Here is an 18690-nt window from a genome sequence, read left to right on the forward strand (position 1 = left end):
CATCCTTTACCTGTGTCGGTGCCTGCTGAGAGGAATGGCATGCTCAGGCATGGTGGGTATTCCAGAGCAGCAGCCACAAAGACTCTACTCCACACCAGTGGGGCCATGCCAGTGTGATGAGGCTGGAAGGAAAGAAGACCCTGAGTGCACAGAGCACCCAAAATCCTGGCAGCATTGAGCCAGACAGTGGGTGTCAGCTGTACAACAGGCTTCTGACAGTTTACATGCAAATCACTAGCAGAACAGTCACATTAACACGGGACATATGCAATGGGTTTAGTCAACTATTCTTGTGCAGGATCTGCAATGATATCCTAGATCATGGTGTACACTGACCTCTGACACAGGAAATGGAGTGGGTGCTGCTGACCTGACACAGCATCACTTACACTGCACAAAAACACAAGTAATTCAGTTAAGATGTGACTCCATCCAGGGCCACTGCACCCAAGGGAACACCACCTGCTCCAGGATACTCGGACACTTCCCTGCAGTGTATTTACAACCGAGAACGAGGGCTTGGTACTTTTCTGCCCTTGGAAGTCAAGACCTGGCATTGCTCCTCTGTATGAAAGCCATCAGGCCAGCCCAGACAAACCCTCCACACGCTCAGCCTCAGCACCGTGTTTCAGGCGCTGTCAAACCCACAGACAACTTCCCCAGGCAAAGCCTCCCTTGCAGCTCCTCTGCTCCCTGCGGGCCCAGCCCAGTGCCGATCCCGGCTGCACCAGACCCGCTCCCCGGTAACCGGTCTATGCCCGCTGTAACGCGGGTGGGTTCCGGATCCCGGCGCTGCCTTTACCGGGCCGGAGCCCCGGGCCGCGGCTGCCGGTGGGGCGGAGCTTCCGCGGCTCCCCCCGCGTCACGTGAGGGAACTTCGGGCCAATGGCTGCGCGGCGAGGGCCGGGGCCCCGCTCGCACCCGCGGACGCTCATTCAAAACGCGGCCGGGCTCGGGCAGCCCCGGAGCCGAACCCGCACCGGGGCTCTGCGGGGCCGGGGGGCTCCGCCACCGGCGATGCCCGGGGGGGCCGCGGCCTGAGGCGGCCCCCGCCCGCCGCCGCCATGCCGGTGAAGAACCGGTACAACCTGGTGGACGATGGCTGCGACTCCCGCGTCCCGCTGCACAACGAGGAGGCCTTCCAGCACGGCATCCACTTCCAGGCCAAGGTGAGCCCCGGAGGCGGCGGGGGCGGTGGGGACTGCAGGCTGGGGCGCACCGGGGCTCCGGCCCCCGCTGTCAGAGCCCCTGGTCCCGTCCGGGCTTCGGCAGCGGCGCCCCGGGCAGCCCCTGCAGTGCTGGGCGCTCTGTGCCCTCGCCCGGTGCAGACCAGCCCTGGGCACTGGGTCCCTGCGGGCCGGTCCTGACCTGGGCAGCTTCTGGCCTTGGGCCGATGGTCCCATAGGCTCAGCCCGGGGCTCGCTGTGACCCTCCAGCCATGCCCACCGTGTGTTCTTCAGCTGCTCCGGTGCCAGGTCTAAGGAATTCTAAGGAAAACATCAATACATTAGCAAAGCCTTACACTTTAGCACAATCAAACAGGTTCTTGCTCTTCTAGTATTTTTCCATCTGTTTATCCTTACAAGCTGCCTTGTGCGCTTCGTTTGAGAACTGATCTGGAAAGACCCCTCTCGACAGCGCAGTGGACACTGCCTGTGGCGTGTCCTTGCTCGACCTGGTGCCTGTCATCAGTTGGGTAGGACCCTGTTCCTGCTGCAGCGAGTGACAGCTCTGTATTCCCCTGGAAACCAGCAGACTGTTACGTGCTGCTTAAAACCATGCTAGTGCCTTATTCCATCTGACTTGCTCATCGCATGGGAAGCCGTGCAGGTCCTCATTCCAATGCAGTCTTCAGGTGTCAGAAACACTGAACAATCATAAATTGATTCCATATTGATCATGAGCAGTCTGGCAGCATCACTGTCAGAAAGTGACTCCATTGGAATTGACATTCTGGAGATGGTGCAGGGTCTATAATTCAGTGGACAAGAAGCACTGCATTTTGCTGGAGCAACTCTAGGGTTCCCTTTCCCTCTTTGCAGGTGGCCTAGCACAGATTAGGAATGGAATTCATGCCTGCTGTCTCCTGAGGGGCAAAGAAGGGGCATATATATTCAAATAAAGCTTTGAAATGAGGATTTTGTGCGGTTTGGTTTTCCAGCTAAGAGCCGTAAGATTTAAGCAGGTGGGAGAATGGATCTGAATGGACAGTTAATCACAGTTTAATAATAGCTCTCTTCCTTAGGGGAGAAGAACAATTTATCTTTGATTTCTTTATTTTAAACTAAGATTTGCTGTGCTGAGGAGAAGAAAACTCCTCATTTTGATTTTTAAAACACATGAAACAACTATACCTTGAACTGACTGGAACTGGCTTCTTCAGATTGACAGCTTCAGGCAGCCAGAGCTGTTCAGAAAGTGGCTATCACGCTGTTAAGATGTGTGGGTCTGAGATGGGGTTTGCATTTCCTCGGTAACATGCTTGCTCAGTTCTGCTCTACAATCTGACTCTTCCAATTAGAATGCGCATTGTGGGCACATCACTCAGCCACAACTGACAATGACAGGGCTGTAACCAGTGCCAGGTGTCTCGCACCAGGCAATCTTAGTGGCCACATTTAGTCTCTAATCTCCACATACCAAACTGCCTTACTTGCCCTATAATCTTCAGGGACAAACTTGAGGAGGTCAGTACTGGGAGCTGCTTGTGGAGAGGTGCCTGTTTGTGCCATGCTTCACAAGCAAGAAGGGTTCTGCATGGGAACACAAGCACCCAAACTGCAGCAAGGCCAAAGAGGGGGTTTTGGAGGATGTCCTCTTGTCCCAGCCTATCAATTTATCTTGGGTAGTGTGGCCTCTTCCCCACTTCAGCCAGCCAGGCTACATTAATGTGGATTACCTGCGACTGCACTGAGCCACTGCGGAGCAGGGAAGGAGATGCCTGCCAACCAAAGAGACCTCAGATAGGGAGTGATACAGATAGGTCCTCACCACCAGGGCAGAGGGAAATCCTGGCTCAGTCACTCCCTTTCCCCACTGCCCTCAAGCTTTCATGGTCAGAGCGATTTGACTCTGCTGTGGTTTACCAAAGGCTACAGCTGAACTTAACTGCTCTTAAAAATGCCATTTTGCAAAGGCATTTACAGAAGCATCAGAAAAGCCCATGACCTTTCAGATTGCTTGTGGTGTTTATTTCAAGGCAGGCAGAAGAGCAGTAAATACTGACCCAGGAGAACTCATCTCTGAAAGCCCTTTTAAACAGAAGTATTTAAAGATAAAACACATCACAAGCTACAAGCTTTAGAGAAATAAAACCAGAACTATGTCAGGAACAGTGATAGCAGTGGAGCTGCTCTGGGGGAAGTATTCTATCTCTGTTCATGTGTCTGTCACTCAGTGTTTGGAAGGGCCTCCTCATCAGCTGCCCCCTCTCCTCCTCCCCTCTCCATAGGGGAACAACTTCCAAAACCCCCCACAACTGGACAGCACACACTCAAACTTAGATGCGATTCATGAACCAAAAGCTCTTGAGAACATTTGTAAGCCCAGCTTTGTAACCTGCCCTCTGCCTCCTCTGCTAACCTGCCTGTGACAGCCATGCAGAGATGGGCTGTGTTACACTGAGGGAGCTGATGGGTTCCCCTGGCAGCACATCAGCAAGGAGTCCAGCACCCTGCCCTCAGCACCAGCCTGTGCTGGCAGGACACTGATGTTTCTCATCAGGCCACTCACCACCTCACTCAGATGGCATTTTTCTTGCCCTCACCAACATGCCCTTGACATGCAGGTTGTTTCTCAGAGCTATGAGCCACAGCTTCACAACATTCATGGCCTTTTGCTCCACACATGAGCTGACCATCCAGGACACTGCATGTTTTCCTCATTCCCAAGGCTGAGCTGGCAGCTTTGTGCCTCCTCCACTTGGCAGTGGTGCAGGCAGCACTCTGTGTGTCTGTGCTGTCACAAGTACCACCTCCTGCCAGCAAGTGCACAACCAGAGTCTGCTTTGGTACACAAGCGTTACAACCCAGCGTAAGGGGAGAGTACAGGCAGCACAGAGAAGAACACACGGGAGGGAGAAACGCCAGCAGCAGGAAGCTGTCTGCCTGCAGGTCTTCCCTAACAACCCGAGTAGCATCAGCCGCATACAGCTATTGCATGCAAGAGAACAGGCAGCCGGCTGGCAGAAGCTGTAGGTGTAGTGAAGTGGTAGAGGCGGAGGTGCTGAGAACACACCATCTGCCCATGTCTCAGCCTCTGAGTAAAGGGCCCTGCTAGGACTGATGCTTACACTCACTTCAGTGCAGCACCCAATGCCAAGGGCAGTGCAATCACCACTTAGTCAGGCAGCTTGTTTAGCAAAGCAGCTCCCCTAAGCATAGTTAAAACCTGCTGGTGTAGGATGCAGTTTTGAGTGGGTTTACCAGGATTCCACATACAGTTGCGCTGGTCCAACCAAGCAGAGGCAGTGGTGTCCAGAGGGAAGGTGATCCAGACCAAAAAGACCAGAATCATGAGCCTTTTCCAGGAAAGGTGGTTGCACATCCCGGTAACTTCCCAGCTCCTGTGCTTTTTGCTTTGAGTCTTGTAAAAGCAGCTGTAGTGAGGAATGACAAAGGATGGACAGTCTCATTTTCAGACCCACAGTATTGTGACTTGATCAGCAACAGACATTGCCCTGTAAAGCACTAGTAAAGGAGTATCCAGAGGCTGAATGAGGTCAGAAGTTCCCACCCAACATTAGAGATCAATGAACTTCTCCCTGACTTTGATAACATTGCCCATACCAGATATTCCTGTTGTGTCCTATTCCTGTGACCTAGGTCAAGAGAGCCTAACCAAGCAAGGACTAAATGAGAGGTGGTGTTTGTCTGGAAGAAGCCTTCAGCACTAAGTTGTGCATTGCTTTACAGACATCTCACTGTTGTGTCTTGCAGTACATCGGTAGCTTGGACGTACCCAGGCCCAACAGCCGCGTGGAGATTGTGGCAGCCATGAGAAGGATTCGGGTAAGTTCAAAAGAGCTGAACCCACATGGAATAAAAGGTTACATTCACTGGAGTGACTTGGTTGCAGTGCACTGTTCTACATCCCCCTTCCCCTGTCTTCCTGTCCAGAGCTCAAATCTCAGCACAACCAGAATTGTAACAACCTGCTCCAGAAATTCCCAAGGCATCTCAGATAGACCCGTCCCCTGCTCTTTGCAAAGGGATCAGTTAGCAAAACTCAAATAGCAAACCCTATCCTGTGCTGAGCAGGTATGGGGATTCTCCTTGAACCTAAGAGATTTATTTAGCCTGTTTGGGTTTTCGTGTGTGTGAAAAATGAGATGTACACACAACGTGCTCCACAAAAGCATTTGTATTCATTGCTAGTTCCAAATATGTTATATATTGAAATATATCTGGCAGATGTGATGGATGCAAATCCCATCAGACTAGACTGTGGATTCTGCTGCTCATGGAGTAATTTGCTCTTCTCCCACATCCTCCAGTATAGATTTACAGTTCCTGTTTCTCATCATAAAGTCTGCAGTCTTTCTCCTCTAGCCTTTTATTCTTCAGAACAGGCTGTGAGTGGTCACCAGATTGAGCTACCATTAGCAGGGTGAGCTACCTTACATCTGCTTCATGTATAACCAGTTCAAGTGTATGTACCCCAAAAGGCAGTGCAGCTCCTGTGCCTGGCTGAAGTTCTGCAGGGGTCTTAATGCTGAGGCTCTTCCTGTGTCTCACAGCAGCTAAAGCAGGTTTGAGAATCTTCCATTTAAAGCTTTGAAGGGATTATCCCATTTCTCTCCCTCCCCCCATAGTATTTAACCCATCTAATTTTCATTTAGAATAGTGCTTTTTAAACTTAGTCTGTAACTGGCTGGGGAGCTGATGTATTCATCTCCAGCCAAGCTCAGAAATGACATTCCCCTGCTTTTGCCTGCTCAGACGATTAGCACAGCTCTTGCTCAGAACACAGTGCAGCAGCAATCTAAATTGCCCTGGTTATTTATGGAACAGGTGAAGAGCTATAGGAAGGAAAAGCAAGAGGTGATGACTACCAGGGCAGTTCAGAAGCTGGCATAACTATTGGTAATTTTTGGTCTGATTCAATATTTAGCCTCAGATTTGACACTGCACTGCTGATCTTGACTGATAACACCCTTGGAAGGAAAAACAGACAGTGGTTTAATATCAGCTCCTAGAAAGTCTTGCATTCTGTTTTCACACCTGCTATGCCACAATGGTACCTAGCTCAGTCTTGGCAATGCAATAGCATGCTTGAGTGCTATATGAAGCATATAAGAAACCACTGTGCACTGCTGGATGCCATCAGTTAATCTTATCCCACAATATTTTTAAAGCAGGCATCCTGTATTCTATACTGGGGTTTTAATCTTGGAAGCCCTTTCCAAAAAGGGAGGGCTTCCCTTTTCATGGGCGTATTGTACAGCAGGATCTTATTCAGACACTTCCTGGCTGCTGAGCGGAAGATGCTTCTCTATTGAAGATAGTTAATTGGCACTGATCCTTAATTAGAGCATAAAGAATGAACTGGGAGGTCTTTGAAGAGAATTCTAGTGCATAGAGTACACAACCTAGGAACTGAGGGAAGATGGGGGTTATTTATGTAGCGTTCATTTACATGCAGAGGCCTTGTCTATACTAGAGCTTTTTCCCATGGACTCTCAGCGGCACCAGTTGCAACTGGGAGGAAACAGTGGAAGAAGCTATTGGTGGAAACTAGTATTTTGCTACCATCTTATTGTGAGTGGTAATGCCTGTTTGCACTGCGAGAGCAAGAAGGCTCCTGTGGCCCTGCCAAGTGTTGGCAGGAGCACATTGTGCTGAAGCTTTCATCCTTTGTGCACTCCAGTGTTCCAGTGGAATTCTCTACTGGAGCGGAAGAGAAGTCACCCAGTACAAGCCCCAGCACAACATTTCCTATGCTGCTCTTAATGCCCTGCGACATGGGAGGAGGCAGCATGAGCCACCACTGGAGCAGTCGGTGACGGGGCCAACCCACAGCACAGGCAGGTTGTTACTCATTGCTTCTGCTACTCTAGAAGAGAACCAGGGAGGAGGATGAGGAGTCACAGCTCTCTTTTCCAGGCTCCGACAGGGCTGGTTACTCTTGTTATTCATGAGTAAGTTGAGGCAAGCTCTGAAACTGCCTTCTTACTACTATGTCTGATTCTGGTCTCTAGTCTGGCTTCCCCAGGGAAAAAAGCTTGAGCTATCTAGCACTCAGAGTTGTTCTTGGAGTTTGAGAGCAGAGAGGGCAGTAAGTAGCAACTCCAGCTGCTAAATCTGCTCCTTGGCATATTACCATCCTGTGTTTTGTACTGGGCTCTTTTGCCAGCTGCATATGGATTATGCCAGGGAAGCTGGGAGGTTCAGTGGTATTCTTCACTGCATTAGCAGAGCAGTCTGCTTGGGGGCTGAGGACGTGCAGGCTGTAGGACATCACCCCCAGAGAGCCTCAAATGACATGTTTTAACATTAGCCTGCTGAAATCAATCTGCTCTTTTGTGGTAGGTATTTAAGATGCACTCTTACAGTAAAGCTTAAATCCATATTCCTGTCTGAATGGGTGCTTGTAGAATTGCTAGCAGTACTCCATTAGTCACACATTAGGTTCCCATTTCATAACAGAAGGGAAAACCTTGTCTCATCATGTTCTATGCTTCCACTGGAGGGAATGCAGATGCAATAGATACAACAGGGAAGCTGCTGCTCTTCGCTTCCCATTATGCAGAGCTAGACAGCTTGAAGTTTGCTAATCCTTCCAGTGGATTATTAGCTGCATACAGCTTGTTATTATATGATCATCAGAGTTCAGACTAATCCCTCTGCTCCTCTTGCCCTGGCAGGGGGGGTGATGAAATTAGTTTGGTACTTGGATAAGCGCTATGTGCTATGACAGGCACATCAGGCTGCTCTTTATGAACCCAACTCCTTGTTCAGGCAGGAGTTCCTCCACCTCCCAGAGAGAAGCCAATCTGCCCTCTCCTGCTGCCCGAGGCCATCCAGGTCTGGGTGTCAGGCAGCTCATGCTCCTGTGCTCACAGCCAGTGTTCTGGTGGAGATGGCTTTCTGCTGAAGTGGATCCACCTGCAGGTGTTTAAGGAGCTTATGTACAACACGAGGTTTTTCTTCCTGCATAAGTGGCAGCTAAAGTGAGGAATGTGACAGTCCTGAAGGGCCCAGATGGCTCCCCCAGTTCAGCAGAGTCACCCTTTCCCTTGACACACAACTCCTTTTGTGAACAAGTGACTCGCCAAGCTCCCCTTAAACTGCACGAGAGCCTTCACCTGGCTAAGAGGAAAGATATTGTGGAGCCCACACAGCCTGGAAACAGTAACAGGAAAGCTTTGCTAAAGATGCCTATGGGTACAGGTCTGGGGGTTAAGATAGGGTTTGTAAAACACAAAACTCCTGAGGTTGCTTGGGAAATCTTGCCCTGGGAGACCAGAGAATGGTTTGGGTTGGAAAGGGCCTCAAAGTCATCCAGTTCCAACCCCCTGCCATGGGCAGGGACACCTCACACTAGGGTGCTCAAGGCTCCATCCAACTTAGCCTTGAACACTGCCAGGGATGGGGCAGTCACAGCTTCCTTGGACAGCTTGTTCCAGCTCCTCACCACCCGCACAGGGACGAATTCCTTCCTTATGTCAAACCTTCCTTATGTCTAACCTAAACTTCCCCAGTTTAAGTTTGAATCCATTACCCCTTGTCCTGTTTATGTGAAGGGTTAACATCACACGTCCTGCGTCCATTCCCCAGAGCTAGCACTGATCAGAGGCGAATCAGTCAGCTGTTTCCTTCCTCAAGCAGCACAACCTTCAGCCCAGGGCTTCAGAGCCAAACAGCCCTAGCAAAAGCTGCTGTTGTGAGCGGTGAGTTGTACAAGGACACTGCAGGAGCAAGTGTCAAAGCCTGTCATCCCTACAGCCACCCTGCTGACTGCAATCCCCAACTCACTCCATTTAATTACCTTTAAGACACAGAATCAGTTTCCCTGGAATTTACACTTAAAGATTTGACAAAGCCTAAAGGTTTGAGGTCTGTTTGGAAGGCCTAGCTGGGACCTGAGCAAGCACTAGCACTCGAAGGAGACAGATGTTGGATTATTAAATCATTTCATAAGGGAGCAGCCAACTGGTGCTTTGCCCATCCAAGCACCAGGATGAACAAAGAAGAGGCAGGCATCCAGACTAATGTGTTTCTTCTGTTACCTCCACATTTCTTAGGCTTAACTTAATTGAGAAGTCTTTTCCCCCAGAGGTTGATGTACCAGAGAAGCAGAAATATTCCTAAATCTTGACATAGGATACATATGAAATGCCTGAGTTCTCCTTGGCATGAGAACTGGCTTCTCACTTCAGCCTCCCTCCTATCCTGATCACTCTTGCTGCATGTAATCTCTTAAGGAGAGCCTCACCTCTTTGCAGTTTCTCCACATGGTATTCCAGTGAGGAGGTGTGATCTAGCCACGCTACAAGTTACACAGACTGCCAAGTATCAACCTGTAGTCTTGAAGTGTGACATGACAGCAGTTTAAATCAGGATGAGTAAAAGTTACAGTCCTACAAGTGCAACCATGTGAAGCAGAGGAAGCAGCAGCGACAGAACCTGCCTCTCCTGCAGCCACTCTGGTAGCTGGGCTGGCTTCATGCAGCAGCTTTCACTTAAAGCTATAAGCTGCAACAGTTCAGGAGCAAACGTGGGTATCATCTATCAGCTCCTGCTACAGGAGAGGAACCAGGTAGACAGCTGGCACAGAGCAGGGTGACTGCCTTCAGCCATCTCAGCTTCATTTATCACTGTGGCAGACTTCAGAGGTGCTTAATAGACTTGTTCACAAGATCCTTCTAGAACATAGCTCCTTCAGTTCTCCCAGGCAGCCTTCCTACTACAGAAGAGAAGCTCACCAAGCTTGACGGCTGCAGATTCCTCTCATACATTCTGCCTGTAAGCCCTTCCTGAGTTCTTACTATGCTTGGAGCTAACTTCTCCTGCCAGCTTCTTGTTAATCTGGGCTGGAGTTTGTGATCAAGACAGAAGCTGAGCTCCCAGCTGCTGGGTTCTTGGTTAGTCTTCACAGCCTCTCCCACTATAATGACATTGTTTGGTGCTCTGCAGCTGAGGCACAGGCTCAAATGTGGGAGCACAAACTGTTGCAGCACTTGCCCTGGTACAAGCCTCAGTAGCTGCATTCAGGGTCTGTTGTTATTGGATGGGAGTTTGTTCTACTGCCATTCCTGGAGGGCTTTTCCTTCCAGCCTCTTTGGAAGAGCATCCAAATGCTCAGCTAATGACAGCCCTGGGCTGTGAAAGGAAATAATCCCAGCATCTGAACATATTTCACCAGCCCTCAGACTGCTGGTGGGGACCTTTCTTTAGTTCTCAGAGTGCCACACACCTTCCTTCCATTTACAGGAGGGTGAAGGAAAAACATGACAGTTCTCACATGGTTGGAGTGTGAAACACAAGCATTTCATGTGTCTGCTCTGAACTGACAGCACACGGTGGGGGGGAAATGTTAGTAACCAAATCTCATTTCCTACATGTTGCAGTCATGGGTTCAATCAGCATTCATAGTGACCAGCATACAGGCAGACAGCAGAACTTGTGGGAAGATGAGAGGAAGACTTCCGAGCGACAAGTCTGTATGTTCCTCTTCCCCCATACCAAAAGGACTATGCATTTACCCCAAAGAAAAAGATGCTCTCTTGGAGCATACTAAGATACCTTCCCTACTTCTCTGGACAACCACACAAGGGTTGCTTACACTGAGACATATTAGACAGAGCCTATAATGTCCAAGAGAGAGCAGTGGTATACAAACCAAGTACACATGAGCACGTATAAACTTGCTCTGTTACCTTCTACAGAAACTCTGGTGTCAGGTTGGGCTCTTCTCCAAAGCAGAGGCTTAAGAAAGGCGCATGCAGCTTCATGCAGGCAGTGCATGAGCAGACTATGGTCAGTCCTCAGCACAGCATACAAGTCCACCCAAACTAACCCTGAGGAACTTGCACTAGTGACTTGGAAGGAGATTTACAGGCAGTCATGTGTGGCTTTGTCTTCTGCCTACTCTCTAGATCTCTTGGTATTTCTGCCTCCCTGTCCAGCAGCCCACCTTACCTGCCATCTACTTTAAGGGAAGATAGACAGCAAAGCTATGGGCAGAGAACAATCTGTCAGACAAGCAGGCTAAGAAAACAGAGATTGGCACAAGGGCATCAAGAGCAGAGGAGATGACTTGGCTCAGTTCATCCTTGCCATACAGCCCTTCTCTTCCCCAGGCAGGGCTGTGTCCCATTACCTGCCACATACAGGACTGCTCAGGTCCAGGCACTGTGATCTCAAACACCAGTTACTCCCAGGGTCCCATCCATGACAGGCAGATGAGCCAGTTGAAGGTTTCTACCACACAAGATTAAGCTAATTGGTTCTACCTTTCCAGGCCCTGGCAAAATAGAGCAAGTGTTTTCAGGTTGGTAATTAAGTGTTAATTGCAGCTAAGTTTAGCCCTAATGCCTCATTAGTTTGTTTTCCTCTATTTGTTGCAGCTAGAGCAGAGGCTCCTGCACAAGGATGGGGAGCAGGGTGGGCTTCCTGGGAGGCAGAAGCATCCTACAGCATACTGTGAGGGTCCTATCAGGAAGCCTCTTACCACCTCCTACCCAACAGGAATTGGTCTAGGTGAGACAGAGACACACCTCAATGCTCTAAATAGCATCTAGGCAGCAGCTCTTCAGGGTCTTTGGTGTGCCCAATGCACACATCAGCCCATTTCCATGATACAATGGATTTTGCATCTCTTCCTATTACACCTTTGCTGGAGCCTTCACCACCTCAGCCCCCACTGCAGGTTCTTTGCCATCTCCCATGCTCAAGGGCTAGTCAGTGACTTTAACAAGGGCAGGCAGTACTGAAGCTGCTCCTGTTCAGTGCCCTGCTCTACTGGAAAGGACTTTAACTCTTCCACACTACAAACAGCACCCGGGTTTGGTTCCCACAGGCTGTTTGCTGGTCTCTGAGAAGATAATGAACCCAACAGAGATGCCGTTGGGAGGGGAAGCCACCTCACATTAGATGACAGACACATTATGGGTCTTACCTTTCTGCAGCATGGGTGCTGAGGAAAGAGATGAGCCCTCTGGGAGAAGGTCTGGCAGGAATCCATTTCTCCAGGCAAAACAAGCAGCTTGGAACTGCAGAGCCTCCTCTTGCAATAGGCAAAGCCACAGAGCTGCAACCTCCCACCCTACCTCCAGAAAGGGCTTCTTTACCCTGCCCTATAGTTTTATAGCCCATCCCATTTCCCAGTATTCCCTGCAACCCTAATTAGCCAAAACACCAGGTGGGATGATGTCTCCCAAAGCTCCCTTGCCATGAAGGCCTATGGAAGGGAGAAGGCTGGATCTGGAAGGATGGGTTATGCAGCTGCAGCTCCTTAGGTGTATCTACACGTGTTCTCCAGCCCATTGTCCCCTTGGCAGGCTTGTTTCATGCTATACCCTGCATTATTGGCCTTACAGAACGTGGAATTTTCATAAACTGAAGAAACAGCTTTAGAAGTGTGCAAGCTGCTTCTTTAGAATTGGGCCTGCCACATCTCAGGCTAACCCAGCCTTGGTTTATCCCATTTCTGCTCTAATTATTATCATAACAGAAAGGAGGGAAGCTCTTAATGAGATGTTTTTGCAGTGGCATCATGCAGTGTTTCCAGGCAGCATCATGTGGCTGTGGTGGAGGACTCACTATGCTGTGCTTGTACATCTTGAGTAGGAGAGGGATAAGCACCTCTGAGATAGCACAAGAATCCGGCCTTCTGCTCACTGCCTGGGGACATCTTGTCATGCCCTAGAGCTGCTCCACTGGTTTAGAAGCTTTTGTAAGTTTCCACCCTGCTCATCTCCAACCCAAAATCACAGCTGGACTCTTGCCACACTATAGTGATGTTATCTTCTGCCACTTGTGAGCTGAAACGAGTGGGCACTGTTCTAGCTGTGAATAGACCACTGTAACAGAAGACAGCTTAGAACTCTATCAGTATCCATGTGCTACAACCTAGGTTTGAGAAGTGACCAGTGATTACACATGCTTCAGTTCTTATTTACACCCTGTTCAGTGTGTGCTGTGTATGATTGGTGATGGATGGATGGAGGGATCACACACTGAAATGTGTCATCTCTTAGCAACAGCGACCTTTCAGTGCCTTCTTCAGAGCACTGAGAACTGGATGGCTTCTCCAGTGAGGGGGTGGAAATAGTGAGGCATATTAATATTGGTTTGCATAAGAGTCATGATGGATTGGAGTTTAGATGAAGCTGCTAATAAAAGCAGCAGTTAAACAGATGAAAGCTAAATTAAAATGTTAGTACCAAATAGAACAAGACAAGAGCTTTTTGTCTCATGCTGAATCTTGGCGATGAGGCAGGTACCTTTTAATTGTAAAACAAAGTGGCTTTAACAGTATTATCATTATGTTACTGAAACATTCGATTTCACTAGCAAAAATATCAGTGTATGAGATCTCTGCAGAGCTTTTATCTAGTTTGAAATAAAGTAGCTTTTCTCACCAATTATGTTACTGGGTGTAGGTTATTACAGGGATGAAATATAACAGCTCTCAAGTGACATTGTGGTGTAGAACAATCAGCCACCACTCAAAGCTGCTGCTTTATTAGTGAAAAACTGCAATTGAGATGGCAACCAGAGCAGTAGGGAGCACACTGGATTAACTCAATGAGGAGGTGCCTTAATCTCAGTGACAACTGCATGGGCAGAAACTGGGGTTGTCCATGGTGTGGAGATGCTGGTGGAGCAGAGACCCTCCTACAAGTGCATGGTTCATTTCCATTAGAGCAAGTTGAGATGCTTCAGGAACAGGAACGAAATGGAGAGGTCCATGAAAATACAAACACTTGAACCTGTCCCATGGGTGAAGTTATCTACATGCAGGGAAAGAACTAAAACAAAAATATCAGCTTGTAGCTATAGTGCAACCTCGGTCTTTCTGGTCCTTAGATTAAGAGGGTCCATGCTGGACACAAGGCAGCGGTTAGATCTAGTGCCACAACAGTGATGTGTAGATGCTGTCTTGATTTTGTCCAATGCAAAAGCCCTTTGTACTTTATGGATCACTGTTGTGAGAAGGAACCATGACCAGAAAGCAAAATTCTGCCTAGTAAAGTGAGATTTGCTAACAATAGCTTGGTTCTGTGCTTGCTTTCTTAATTCTGCTTTGGCTCTGTACTAAACAAGGCCTGAAGGCAAACAGAATTGGTGCTGCTTAACATAATACTTTGACAAGCTGCTTCATGTTTTGACCAAATAACTCTGTGATAAATCTACAGAATCAAACCCTTGAATGGCTCCCTGGAGGGAAGGATACTTCAACAAGGGAGAAGGGATTTTTCAAAGCCATTACAGAATGGGTTCCTTTCTTTCCTTCAGCAGTGATTAGACAGTCTCTAAATGGTCTTTTTCTGGGCCAGATGGGTTATTTGGACTAATTGGCAATTGCCTGGTTGTTTTCAGGATACCAGAGTCACTTCTCCCTTCCTCCATCCTTCTGTCACTGTGTTGCTGCAGAGATGCTGCCATGCGGTGGGTCTGCTGGGGGGAGGATGCAGCCCTTGTAATGCAGAGCATCACTGGCCAGGCTCCGAGTCACCCTTCTTCTTGCACAGCCACATCCAGTGTACCCCCAGGAACCCCCAAACCCTCTGAGCTCCAGGGTTTCCTTTCTAAAACAAATGATTTTTGTCATGGAAGAAGAGCAGTGGGACACGTTAAGACTGGATGCAGTGTGATGGAGGTCTGGGCATCTACAGCTGGCTCCAGGAGGGTGTAAGGCACACAGTTACTCTTCAGGCACATGGGTCCTGTGGTAGACCTGTCCCAGATGCTGGTGCCTGCCATCAACACCAACTACATCTGAATGCCCTGTACCTAGCACAGAACCAAATGCAGCTCATGAAGCACTGGGTTCAGTGATCCTAAGCCATCATGGACCAGTTTGGTCCTGCTGCAGCCTGTGCTCCTGCTGTTAATGGTCATGGGATTTAAACTTCCAGCCCAGACACATTTTCTGTTGGCTCCCCCCCCAGGGCAATGCTGGTCTCCTGCTTGTTTTGCTTCCTTGCATCCAAGCAGGGGGCAGGAGCAGTTGTGACTTGGGGTAGGGAGCACTGTGGTTAATCATTGACCTGTACACGAGCAGTGCAGGATGCTACTCTTTGTAGCTGCTTTAGAGGCTGTCTGTACCAAGTCCTTCACCTCTATTTACCCATATATAAAGTAGCTGCATACCCAGCTGAGGACCCTTTCTTGCCTCCAGGAAACATGGGCACATACAGTGCCCAGCACCACGAGCCTCCAAACAACATACAAATCATCCAGCAGCCTCTTATCCAAGAGCTTGAAAGCCCAGCCCAGGCTGCTTGCCTCTGCCTTGGCACTTGGCAGTGATGCTCTGGTACAGTTTTAATGATGAGACCTCTGTAACAATAAACATTAATACCATAAAACCCTCTTTATCCATAATTCCCACCAACTAAACCCAGGCTCTTTCTCTCATCATGATTCACTCACCTTGGCAGCTCCCCTGAGGCTAACAAAGTCCTTGAACTGCTTAATATTCTGGAGTTTTGGAATGACACAATTAGTGTTGAATTTTCCTTCTCTTACTGTAACAGCCTCGTTTCCAAATTTGAGTAAGATTTTATGGGCAATTTGAGGAGAACCCAGAGACCTTCCTTTAGATTTAGGGATTGCCCACAGTCTATTGGCAACTTCATTAGCATTCAGTGATTTTTAACCAAGGACCACTTGTTCTTTGAAAGTCCCTCTTAATTCCTGTATCCAAATATCAGACCTGGCTCTGCTGCTTCTGCTAAGGCAGGATCTTTCAGTACTGCATGCCAAGTCTACCAACAGACCTTACATACACAGTCATTGCAGTCCTACAGTGCCTGACCCCCTTCAAGATCAATGGCCTGTTCCAGGCTGGAATTGCTGTACTGTTGGTGCTCTTAGATGCAGACACATCCTTTCTGTGCAGCACTTGGAGGTCAGCTATAAGTCACTGTGCTTTGTGTAAGAAAGGTTTTCTCAAGCAGAACTGTTGGAGATCGATAGAATTAAGAGCTACACAGAAAAAGTCTCCTTGGCTGGGAATAAAGCAGATTATTTCAGTCCTTGACTGTCTCAGACCAGTACATAGCTTTTCATAGCTTGTGAAAGCTGTTGGCTTTGAGAAGTAGAAAGGTTGAGCTGCACCCAGGGCTTGAACTAGCAATGAGAACAAAGCCTGATTGCACCTAGCAGATGAGCCATGAACCTGGTCTGCACATAGCAGCACACTACACAGCATCCCTCCCGTCTTCATCCTGGTCTAGTTTGTAATCAAAGCCATTTCTGAATGCAAATGGAGACCGAGTTTTCGTTCTAGCTTGAATTCTGCTTGCTCAAAAATAGAGGTGCCAAGTCCAGCTTCCTACCTCTGCCATAGACAGGCAAAGAAAATGCTAATTTCTCTAGTAGGTGGCTAAGAGAAACTACAAGACAGAGCTGGAAGACAGCACCCAAGATGCATATGGTGTGTGATAACAAGTTTAGAAGCCAGGAGATGGTCCCTCCTTGCAGCATTTACCAAAAGCAGGTGTTAGTCATGCAGATGTAGCTTCTCCAGATTCTCAACAGCAAACTAGATTCCTCCTCCTCCTTTGGATAAGCATCCACCCCGGGTGGGCATGCTCAGCATCACTCTCCTCCGCATCCTGAAATCACAGAGGCTTTAAGGAAACTGCAGCCACACAGTTTTTCCTGGCCACAGAGCACCATAGATGCTGGAAGTGGAGAACCACAGCAAATCACCCTTGGTCCTCTTGGGACTTAGTTACCTGTTTGAACATGTGGACCTTCTCCATCTTAACCTCACCTGTGCTCAGCCTCAGGAGCACTGATGCTTGCTCTCCATCCCCACACACAGCATGGCTCCCCAGCCTGCCTCTCAAGCTGCCTTCACCTCCAATTTGCCATCCTCCTTTGGACTACCTGCACCAAAATAGCATCATTACATAAATGTGAAGTGTTGCATTATTTAGGGGCCTGAAATCCTGGTACCTGCCTCTGTCAGAGCCCCAGCATGGAGTAGGATCAGGGTCTCTCCCCATCTCTGTGCTGTGCAGTGTGAGTCCCTGCCAGGGTCCTCAATAAGCATCCCTAAAGCCCCAGTCTCATGGACTGCAGCTCCCTCCACCTGCACAACCACATCAGTGAGTAGAGACCAAATGTACAATGAGCAGGAATCCTCAGTTGCTTCCTGCTCATGTCTTTGAGCAGTATCTGATGGCCTGGTCCTGCTGGCTGGGTGCTGGGTGGCTGTTGCTTAGCAGGGGACTGCCTGTAACCAGAATGAATGAAGCAGAAAGCAAACATCCTTGCTTTGGGGATGAGAAACCAACACACAGAATACTCCATTACCTTCCCACAGCCAGGAACGGGGTCTGAGGCTACTTCACAGAGCTCTGAGCCTGCCACAGAGTCCTGGCTCCTGCTCTTCTGAGCTTTGTTGTTTGAACATTGATGAACAAGGTTTAAAACAATTCAATCTAACTCACCTCCTGTCCTACAATCCAGGCTAGAGGGCAACGAGGATACGAGCATCATATGTACAAAACCAGGGCCTTCTCTGCAGGGCCTCTTGACACTGATGTTTATAGGGAAATACAGAGCTACTTGCAGGTATCAGAGTGTATAATTGCAGTTTCACTTGTAAGGGTTATTTCAGGTGACTCTGACCTGCTTCTAATGAAATTAGCACTTTTTATCCGCAGTAACCTAGCAGCTCTTTGAGGTAGGCACCATTTCCATGCTCATGTGCATTCAGTGCCTGGTACATGAGACTCCATTCGGGTGGGGTCCCAAGACACTACTTCATTACTGAAAGTAATTAATCACCCAGAGCAGTGCGGATGGAAAGGGTAATTTGTTTTCTCCTGCAGAGTGAATAGAGGTAGGCAGGAGAATGAACCCCAGCTTCCCTGTGAGCCAGGCTTGCTCTGCCCTGGTGGGACAAGGGCTGTGTGTGGGAAAGCTCCCCATTAAACCTGGGGGCAGCAGGGGGTCCCTGGAAGTGACAGTCACACAAAAGGGCTTTTGTGAGAGAGGCACCAAAGGCCAGATGATGTCACCTTGTGCCTCTCGGATGGAGCTCAGCACTGTCTCTTTAAGGCAGGAGGCAGTGAAAAGGCTGCCTTTATCCCACCCTTCTTTAAAGGCAGGAGCAGCTTTGTTCCAGCCCAGTCTGCCTGTTCTCAGAGGTGGAAGGGACTAATTAAAGAGCCACTGCTCATCTCCCCACCAGCTCCCATCACCTGCAGGAGTTCTGCTCTGCCCCATGGGTGTTGTGGAAGGAGCGTCCAGAGAGGCTGGATCCACAGGATGCTCTCCTGCCCTTCACAAGCTGCTTCTCTGCAGCTCCCAAATCCTGGCAGGAGGGTGGCACTTGGTGCTGCTTCCTAAAGGACTGGTTTTTCCACTTGGACTTTGTGTCTTCACTCGCACATGACCCCAGAGCATCTCCAACCAAAGCAGGAGGCAAGCAGACCACACATGCCCATTGTTCCTACTGGTACCTCTCCCAGAAACCTCTGTCCCCTAAAGAGCATCCTAAAAA

The 18690-nt window shown here is 49.0% G+C and overlaps 1 protein-coding gene across 1 annotated transcript in view; it reads left to right on the forward strand.

Moving 5' to 3' along the window:
• The first annotated feature begins 921 nt into the window (after positions 1 to 921).
• Positions 922 to 18690, forward strand: part of LOC101868313 (carboxyl-terminal PDZ ligand of neuronal nitric oxide synthase protein-like) — a 31928-nt gene continuing 14159 nt past the window's right edge. Inside the window, exons 1-2 of the mRNA XM_034067320.1 lie at positions 922 to 1169; positions 4938 to 5009. Of these exons, the coding sequence (XP_033923211.1) occupies positions 1065 to 1169; positions 4938 to 5009 (177 nt within the window). The 5' untranslated portion in view covers positions 922 to 1064. The remainder of the gene's footprint in view (positions 1170 to 4937; positions 5010 to 18690) is intronic.

This window comes from Melopsittacus undulatus, chromosome 11, assembly GCF_012275295.1.
Source record: "Melopsittacus undulatus isolate bMelUnd1 chromosome 11, bMelUnd1.mat.Z, whole genome shotgun sequence".
In the NCBI taxonomy this organism is placed as follows: Eukaryota; Metazoa; Chordata; class Aves; order Psittaciformes; family Psittaculidae; genus Melopsittacus; species Melopsittacus undulatus.